Source organism: Dinoponera quadriceps, unplaced genomic scaffold (genome assembly GCF_001313825.1).
Source record: "Dinoponera quadriceps isolate SergipeBrazil2010 unplaced genomic scaffold, ASM131382v1 scaffold5896, whole genome shotgun sequence".
NCBI lineage: Eukaryota > Metazoa > Arthropoda > Insecta > Hymenoptera > Formicidae > Dinoponera > Dinoponera quadriceps.
Window position 1 is genome coordinate 3308 of NW_014560199.1, and position 9580 is coordinate 12887.

The 9580-nt window shown below is 35.2% G+C and overlaps 2 protein-coding genes across 6 annotated transcripts; one reads left to right on the plus strand and one right to left on the minus strand.

Annotated features, from left to right (window-relative positions):
• Positions 1-280: 280 nt before the first annotated feature.
• LOC106750673 lies at positions 281-2642 on the minus strand. Of its 4 annotated transcripts, XM_014631176.1 has the most exons (5): positions 2411-2612; positions 1388-1509; positions 1201-1316; positions 530-786; positions 281-443 (listed from the first exon to the last, which is right to left on the minus strand). In XM_014631176.1, exons 1-3 carry the CDS (start codon positions 2462-2464, stop codon positions 1223-1225), a joined length of 270 nt encoding a protein of 89 aa, XP_014486662.1. In that variant the 5' UTR covers positions 2465-2612; the 3' UTR covers positions 281-443; positions 530-786; positions 1201-1222. The 4 variants fall into 4 exon arrangements, with proteins under 4 accessions (XP_014486662.1, XP_014486660.1, XP_014486661.1 ...); XM_014631174.1 differs by lacking the exons at positions 281-443; positions 530-786 and having other exon boundaries at positions 1225-1316; positions 1402-2146; positions 2411-2472; positions 2555-2642; XM_014631175.1 differs by lacking the exons at positions 281-443; positions 530-786 and adding an exon at positions 1771-2146 and having other exon boundaries at positions 1225-1316; positions 1402-1509.
• Positions 2643-4381: 1739 nt separating this feature from the next.
• LOC106750676 (ras association domain-containing protein 4) lies at positions 4382-9269 on the plus strand. Of its 2 annotated transcripts, XM_014631182.1 has the most exons (11): positions 4382-4564; positions 4940-5034; positions 5173-5303; positions 6135-6210; positions 6300-6440; positions 6522-6695; positions 6752-6974; positions 7047-7258; positions 7321-7603; positions 7691-7910; positions 7977-9269. In XM_014631182.1, exons 1-11 carry the CDS (start codon positions 4525-4527, stop codon positions 8035-8037), a joined length of 1656 nt encoding a protein of 551 aa, XP_014486668.1. In that variant the 5' UTR covers positions 4382-4524; the 3' UTR covers positions 8038-9269. The 2 variants fall into 2 exon arrangements, with proteins under 2 accessions (XP_014486668.1, XP_014486667.1); XM_014631181.1 differs by having other exon boundaries at positions 6752-7258.
• Positions 9270-9580: the final 311 nt, after the last annotated feature.

Consider the following 9580-nt stretch of genomic DNA (forward strand, 5'->3'; position numbering starts at 1 on the left):
TGTAATTATTTCTTGCTACAGTATGCACCTATAAGACGTATCGCGCCAGCTTCATACGATATCAAATCAATATCAAAATCTAATAAAATATTATTATTTAGTACGCATATGAAATGACCAGTGTAAGCTAGGGAATAAATCAGTTAATCTATTACTGAAAAAAAAGATTAGTTAAAATCTTACATTAAATTATATTACTAAAAAATAAAAACCTATACGGCGCGAAAATAAATATTAAAATAAATTTCGAAGTAATACAAATTAAATGCTATTTATTACATGTCTTACTTAAAATTGTACATAAATAATTATATTAATATTTAATACATGTTATAATCGTAAAAACAGTCAAATATTATTCAATTTTAATAAGTATCGTCTTTCAATGAATTATTTATGCCATTATTGTCATTACTGTCATTGCTGTCGTTTTCAATCATTTCCTATAAAAATATATATAATTTCGTTATAAGGCAATAATAAAATGCTGTGCATAAAATATTAGTACAATATATAATCATCACTGCACCACTTCAATAAATGTATTTGCCTCTTGTATAATTTCCTCATTCAAAATATTTTTTTCGTTCAATCTTTCAATTTCTTCTCTTGACTTTTCTAACTGTTCCTTGAGTATACTATTTTCAACTAAAACATCATCAGTCACTTTTTGTCGTTCCTTGAGTATACTATTGTCTTCCTTGAGTATACTAATTTCAACTCAAATATCGTCAATCATTTTCTGTCGCTTCTCAGCTAAGACTTTCCAGTAATATTTATTAGGAGCTGAAAGAAAAATATGACAAAATAAATATTTCAGTAATAATTTAAAATTTCTTTCCGTATGCACATAGTATATATAAGAAACATGAGCACGAGCGTGGTGTTAGACAACACACTGGTCTGTTATACTAGAGATTCCAGGTTTCGCTTCTCGATAGAACCAAAATATTTTTATACGCTCGTGTCTCCTTTCCAATGGGCTAGCAATCCATCGAAGAGTATCTTTGCCAAAAACCTCACGCAAATTGTCGTTCGGAATTGACGTTCAAACTGTAGGTCTCATATAGTTGTGTATAATCTACATGCGCACCACAACTATATGCGTGTAAAGGGCCGGACAAGGTCGAAAGACGTTACAAAACTGATATACATATAAGAAATATAAAAAAAGTCAACAAAAAAATGTATTGATTATACCTTCCGATGTTAAATCTACCGCTTATTCTTCGGAAGCTGTTTGTATCGCCTTGTCTTTACTGGTCTCCTCTTTGGATTTATCAGAAAGCTTTGATTTTGTTTTATCTGATGTGACACTAAAATATCATATTAATGTTTAGTGAATTTATTGCAATGTTTATGCATAGTAGTCTTTAAAGTAACTTACTTTTTAGTCCTTACTTTCTTAATTTGTTTGTTTATTGATCTAAGCATTTTTCCCGCAGCAACAAGGTATTCTTTGTCCATGACTGATGGCTGCAACAATTGCAAAGATTCTCTGACCTTAACCTGTTTTGATAAAAGAGAAAATGCTTAAATACAAAACGATGACAGTTGCCGGAAACTTTGTGTGCATAACACGAGGAACATCTGAAGGATCTGCACAGAGCCATCTATCATTTCGTCGGTTTATTTTTTGATCCTGATCAAAATTTTTTTCGTCAGAAAAAAACCAGAGCATATCCGAGATTTCAGGATGTTTTAACTTGTTTAGGAGTCATTGTGCCTGAATGAATCGCTGTTCTCGAGTTTGTGCAGACATGAACTGACCTCTACGCATCGCGTAAGACTTGTACCGGATGTCTTCGTGGATAATGCGACGAATTGTGCACTCAGAAACTTTGAGATCTTTCGATATTGCCCTTATGGACTTTGAAGGGTCTTCATCAATAATGCCCTGAACTTTCTGCACAAACTGTGATGTTCTAACTTTATCAGAACGTGCTTCATGTTTTTTACGCTTGGCAACACTTTCCACATTGCCATCAGATGCTTCTAACTCTCGACGAACTTTGTTAACAAAAGATCGGGCGATTTTCAAAAATCGGGAGATTTCAAGATCGCTGTGATTCGCGTGTATAGCGACGATAACAGCGTGTCTTTTCATTTCCTGAGTTAGCTTATTGTCTTCCATTTCTAATTTGAGCTAAAAAAAAAATAAAATCAATCGCTATGAAGTGCCAAGCACATATGTGAGTGTCCTCAAATACCTGACGCACCCTGTACTTAACCAACTTATATTACAAGATTGGTATTATTACCACTTCTTAATTTTATTCATCATATTAGTAATTAGAGTTTATCTCTATTCTATATTTTGCCAAACAGACAATTAAAATTTATCACAAAAAAATTGCTACAACACCGTAAGACGTACGTTTCTCATGTATGGCGAAATAAATATACTAACCTTAGAAACTATGTCGGTGTTTTTGAAGTCAGTATTTGTTCTCATCTTGCTCATGACTCTATCTAAAATTTGGAGGGAAAGATGTTCAATCGTCTCATTAAACACGTACCAGATCTGCGCAATATGCTGCAGAAAAACAAATACCTATGCCTTATAAATATTCACTGAATGATGGTTATTTTCAAGTTACTTCGCTGACTTTCCGTACACATATGTGACCCCTTCCTATTTCAGCTGCCATATGATCGGGCAAGCTCCGATAACTCATAATTGATTGGTCACATAGGTGACAACATACATTGGTTGATGATCACATAGGTGATTGGCTAATGTAATATAATATTTTCTAATTGGTGATCCAACGGAAAGGCTCTAGGCACCAACCGATGTGAATAGATGTGTGTTATCGCACCGTACACTAACGGGACCCTTTCACATGAGGTCTGTTCGTTTTTGCTGCACCGCTGAACTAGTGCAATAAGTTGAAGCGAGACGAGTATATGTTTTCTCATTTCAACTTATTGCGCTAGTTCAGCGGTGCAGCGAAAACGAACAGACCTATTGACCGCGTTCAGCAAAACATTTAATTTGCAATTGTTGGAAGTTTTCTGAGCTAAGATTGGATTAATCTTTTAGATCTATAAGAATAACCCAATGTCAACACAGGAAACTTCTAACAGTTGCAAACTAAACGTTCTGTTGAACGCAGGCAATCATTCAGAATAACGCGTATATCAAATACATATGTGTATTTGGTTACTGATCACAAGTCGCTTTGTATTTGATTGCGTTTGCGTCTGCGATTGTGGAAAATAGACGGACGGCTAAACAAGAATCGTCAAACGCAATCGTCAGCAGATTTTCTCTGGTCGAGAGACAATCGTAAACACAAACGCAGACGCAGTCGCCAATCACTAGTGTAATTCGGGCATTAGGTGTAAAAATATCAAAAGTGCAAGCAACACGAACAGGCCTCATGTCTATATACTCAAAAACCAAAATACACAATCTTGTAAAGTTTCAGCCAAATCAGTGAGGAAGTTCCTTTCTATTACAATCACCGTAATTAAAACTAGATAATTGAGAATAGGTCAAAATAGATGATTGCAAATGACATTTTTAATACAACAGATACAATGCGATGTCCAATCAAGCAGTGTGCCATCGTGCGGTGTTCAATCGAGCAATGTATCAATTTAAAGCCCGCATCAGACTACAGATTGGGATTGAGATTGAGTTAAAATTTAGCCAATCATAGCAAAATTTACTAAACTTAAATTTTGTAAACTTTGCTCTGATTGGTTAAATTGCAATCCAACCTCAATCCTAATTCGTAGCCTGATATGGGCATTACGATGTCTAATACAGCAGTGTACCATGGTGCGGTGTCTATTCGAGCAATGTGTCAATCTTATGCCCGTATCAGACCACGGATTGGAGATTGAGATTGGATTGAAATTTTACCAATCAGTGCAAAGTTAATTAAATTTCACTAAACTTGAATTCAATTAATTTCGTATTAATTGACCAAATTCGATCTTAATTTCAATCCCTATTCCATAGTCTAATACAGGTTTTACGGTGTCCCTGTGTCCAATTGTAACGTGATCAATCGGGATACGCCCAATCTGTACTATGAGGGTGCCTCCCCATGCGGCGTAACTTGCGTAAGCGTAACTTGCATCAGCCAATCAAATCCGCTGTGATAGTTGGTATTTGAGTAATTGAGGCCATTTGATTGGTTGACGCAAGTTACACTTACGCAAATTACGCCGCATGTGACGACACCGTAAGACTTTATCCTTCCTTCGAAGATTTCTGCGCAATTGGACTCCGGCTTTAATGTAGTGTTTTTGAACGCAACTTTATTCACTAGTGGATTTAGTTTAAATTCGATATTGGTAACTATGAATGTAGAGCTTTAGTTTTTCGCCGCATGAAGTCTCTAAAATCAATTTGGAGTTCACTAGTCACTCCTGTAGACCTTTAATTAATCCTCATGTCATTTTCTGTGAGAATGCTTCACTAATATAAACAAAATGGTTTAGAATCTTTTGAAGCACCTAAAAAATCGCAACTTTTATATTCCATTGGCTAGTTGAGCGCATATCGTCATGTGGAAGTGTCATAAATGCGGGAAACCCGTTTATTTCGGTGAGTATTTTGCATTTTGCACTGCAGGCGATGTGTCTACTTTGACAAATTTCACTATTAATTATTCTGAATAATGATTCAAATTTAATTTACTTTGTTACGAGACGTTCCATGTAATGTGAAAAATGTTTAATTATTATGCTGAATGGACAATCAAATAAAAAAATTGAATTTGTTGAAAAATTTAAGTTACTTGGTATTGTGTATTATTTCAGTTATTTATAACACATGCTCGCGTAAAATTATCGTATATTGTATATGAAATTTATATGTGATAATACTATTATAGTAATAAATATACTATTGTTAATTTTTCTTTGAAGAAAGATGGTTTAAACAAATATAATTTGAATAAACAAATATAATAATTTTTAGCTGAACGTAAACAATCATTAGGATATGATTGGCACCCGGAATGTTTGCGATGTGAAGAATGTGGAAAGCGACTGAATCCTGGACAACATGCAGAAGTATATATGTGTGATACAATTAAATTTAATTATATTAAACTTAGAAATAAAAATTGCATTAAAATTTAATTTTTATAGTATATAGCTCTGTATAATATTTTAATTGGATTATAACAATAATATATGATTATTAATCAGCACAAAGGTGTACCCTATTGTCATGTTCCTTGTTATGGAGCTCTTTTTGGACCTCAGCTATTTGGCCATGGCACAAGAGTGGAATCACATACCAGTTTTGGAAAAAAGGAAAGCCGACCATCATTACCAAGGTAATCACACATGGAAATCCTATATAACTAATTTAATAATAACAAGTTTCTCTTTTTTCTCAAAATTATTCTGTTACACATACTTTTACACATACTTTTAAAAATATATTAATATTCCATAACAAATCATCTAATATAAAAGTCTAAATGTTTTCTTTAGAAGAAATAAATGTTTTTTTTTAGATAAGTCAGTAAGACCTATTACCAGTTTACCAGTAAGACCTTAGATAGATCAGTAAAACGCCAATGCGTTTATTTGATGACTAATTTATTATTGGCCTATCTGAAAGCTTTATATTCTTGATTGTATATTACGAGAGTCTAAATTTCAACTCAAATTATTCTATGGATGCTGAGAGGAAACATTTGTTTATATTCCATTTAAAACATTTAAAATCTTGATATTGCAATAAATACTATCGAAGCCTCGGTGGTTGAATTGATAAAGATGTCCGCCGGGCAAGTGGAAAGTTTCCAGGTTCCACTCTTGGTGGAAGCATTATTTTCTGTAACGATCTGTAATATTCTAAGAATCAAACAAAGCATACGTGAATAATTAAATCGGTTGGAGAAAAGGGGAGTAGTAATAAAATATTAATAGAATACAAGGTTTGACATGGAAGGAGGATTCTCCGTGTATTTAAAGCCTGACAAAACTAATTGAAATATGCGTTGACACCGTCAAACATATTTATCCTCCTATAATAACTAATAATTAGCCGCCGAATAATTGCGCTGATTCTTACTGACCTATTTAAAAGCTTTATATTCTTGATTGTATATCACGAGAGCTTAAATTTCGACTCGAATAAATAAACGTTTGACTTTTAGATCACACTTGGAGTCAAAATTAAAAGTTTTTAATCAGTATTACGAAGGTAAAAGTGGGGGAATTAGAAGCCGTGAGGTAAAAAATATATTTAATATACATTTCCGTCAAATGTTTATTGCTGTAAAACTCGGACTGATACTTATATAAATAATGATTTAAAACAGGTCAATGGAAGATTGATATTAGAAGGTGCATTAAGAATTTATTGGGGTGTTCGTGGAGTGATTCATCTAAAGGAAGATGATGATCAACGTACAGTGGTTACGGCGCGAAACAGGAATTCATGTAGGCATAGTGTTTCCGAGGTACATATTTATTTTATAACTTGGTATATGAGAAACAAAAGATACGATAGAAAGTACGTTCTTTATTTTTAATTGCAATAGGATATTGAAGACGAGGATAAGATAGACGAATTGTCTAAAAATCCATCAGACAACAATGTAGAGAATAATACAAAGTCTGTTCCGATATCTCCCGATCATTTGAAAAGTCTCACTCTGCCTATGAAATTGGATGTTAAGACTATGGAATGGGACGAACTGGACGAGTTACTACAGGTTGTATGATTAGCGCCTACTTTTGTTTCGTGATATTAATTCGATATAATTTTCAGGTCGAACGTAAAATCGAGGACGGAAACAAGCTGTATCAAACAATGCCTGAGAATCTCCCGTCAATAAGTTCGCAGTCCAGCGTGGATACACCGCCGCTTTCGTCTCAGTCGAGCCTCGATCAGTCTGACTCTTGCGAAAATTCAAACACAAGCAGTCCGAATCATCAAACAATCAGCCGGGATAACGACAGCAGTATGAATAGCACGCCGACGCATAGCATAGGTAGTTCTTCCAGCACAGACACACCTGTCAATTTAGGGACTTCTAATCGAAATGGTACGCTTCGAAGAGTAGAATATTTTGACAACTTGGAGAAGGGCAATGCCGTTGGCGGCGGTAGATCTATCGACATTGACGATAGTTGGATCGAGAAAGGTTTGAACCGATCTCTGTCAGGTCCCGACTGTCTTCAGAGACACAGAACTGACAGCGATACGGATTCGGTAAACTCCTTGCAGTTTAGAGAGGATGACAATATGACTATGTCCACGGACAGCGGATTAGAGGTATCGCGCCGTTCTTTTTCCTTATTTTCCACGAAGTAGATGCTGCAATATCCCATTTTCAGCTGGACGGTGTCGTTTTGCGCCGCAAGCAAGGTTCTACCGCAATCAGACGACGTCCAGGCGGTAAACGTCAGTCCCGCAGTCGACTACGACGTCGTTGTTCGATAAACGGTCATTTTTATAATCGAGAGACCAGTTTCTTCACACCGCCCCATGGCTCACAAATGTCCGTCTGGGTGACGAGTCTGGTGAATACTCAAGAAGTCATTAATTTAATGTTGGACAAGTACAAGGTCGACGCCAAGTCTGATAATTTTGCATTGTTCGTGGTGCGCGACAACGGTGGTAAGAGTTGCGACTTTCGTACAAGAGTCAGTTTCACGCGCAATTATACGTTTCTCCGTCATATGTGGTTCATGCTATTCTTTTCAGAACAAAGGAGGTTAAGAGACGATGAGTATCCTCTGGAGGTCAGAGTGATCTTGGGTCCGCACGAGAATGTTGCACGGCTATTCCTGGTTGATAAGTTGTCCACGCCTGAAATTAGTTCCGACGTCGCACAATTTCTCAATTTGTCTCTAGCGGAATGCCACGGCATACTGCAACGCTACCATTATGAGGAGGAACGTCAGATTGTTATTTTGAGAGAGAAGTGAGTAAAAACAACAATGCGGGCGTAAAAATCGTCGTGATATATCTTATAATTCCGACGTTTTAGATACAAAGAAATGCGAAGGAGAATAAAACAAAGAATGGAAGAGTTGAAAGTCCGTTTGTAAATGGAATCTCGAGTAAACATACGGATGTCTACGCAATTATTTTTATATATCGACGGAACGCTCGAAAACGTTCATTGTAAAATATTCACGTGACAAAAATCTACAACACGTACCAGCATACGGGTATGTATCGCATCAGCGGGACGTTATACGATATGAGGGATTTTTGAAAGTGACCAAGTACACTAAATATCATGACCGTACACGCTTGATTTTAGTTTAATTTGTAGCTTGACGCTTCATTATTATATTCATTTATCTGTATTCATTTGGAACCTATTGCATTTATCTATAGCCGTTATACGGAAATGTTATTAAATAGTGTACTTTAATCGGACGAGGAAATTGAATCTCTAGTGATTCTATGAATTTACTTCCGTTTATCAAGTCGAAGATATAATATGTGATGCATATGATAAGAAATGTGTTATTCTCGTAGTATCCACTATGGCTTTCCGAATGATTAAAATTTACGAGAAGTAAGAATATATATCTTCAATTCGTTTCGTAACACAGATGAAACGATTGAAGACTCGAATAATGTTAGTATGAAGTAGTTATCGCTCGTAAAATTATATAACGATAGAGAATTATTCAATATCTCGAATATTGTTCATAATCGCTCGTACTCACGACGAATAGAACGGTGTGTTTTATTGCAATTTTTCAGCATTCCGACATTTCGACGAAGTGATAAAAAAAATAGCAATGAGAAGGTATTTTTCTATCAGTTTTTTAGAAGGGATCCTTCTATCGAACGAGAAGTCATTTTTACCGAATATAGAGATCGACGATAATAATAATTGTTACGAATATAAAGTTTTCTATCTCTTTTGCATGTTAACGTGGCCCAAATAAGTAGACACACACATAGCCGTGCACAATTGTTGTCAGATATTCTGATACTGCAATCCGACACTATTGTTGCGCGAAACAAATTGCAGAGTAAAACAAAATGCCGCCGATGCAATAGCAATTAATCGCCGGAACATTGTAACGTGTCGCGTCCATGGAATCGCCGTTTCGAGCTAGTCATGTTTCACGCTTAGTCACTGATATCGATTGTCCATCGCATTTTCAACTAGAGGCCAAAAACGACATACACTGAGCCACGTTTACGTACATTACAAAACATACGTATATGTATACGTTTTCAATCTGCCAGTTTAGAACAATAAATAAGGGGCACGTCATGACGTAATAAAGATATATTGATAACGCAGATATTTGTGTGCATATATATATATATATATATATGTATATATATACATTTATATGTATATATGTGTATGTATATATATTTATACAGAGTGTATCAGTATATACGTTCACAGAGTATATTGTACAATTTTCTCTATCAAAAAACGCAATTTTTTCTTTTAGCAAAATTTCATTCAATGATTTTTAGAACAAATTTAAAGTTTACGCGCGAGTATTCTAAGTTGCATATGAAGCAGAAACAATGTGTATGTTGGAATCACTGACATCACGAGTCGTCATTCGCGTGAATGTGTAATATATTTTTCTTGTATTTCGCCAAAGA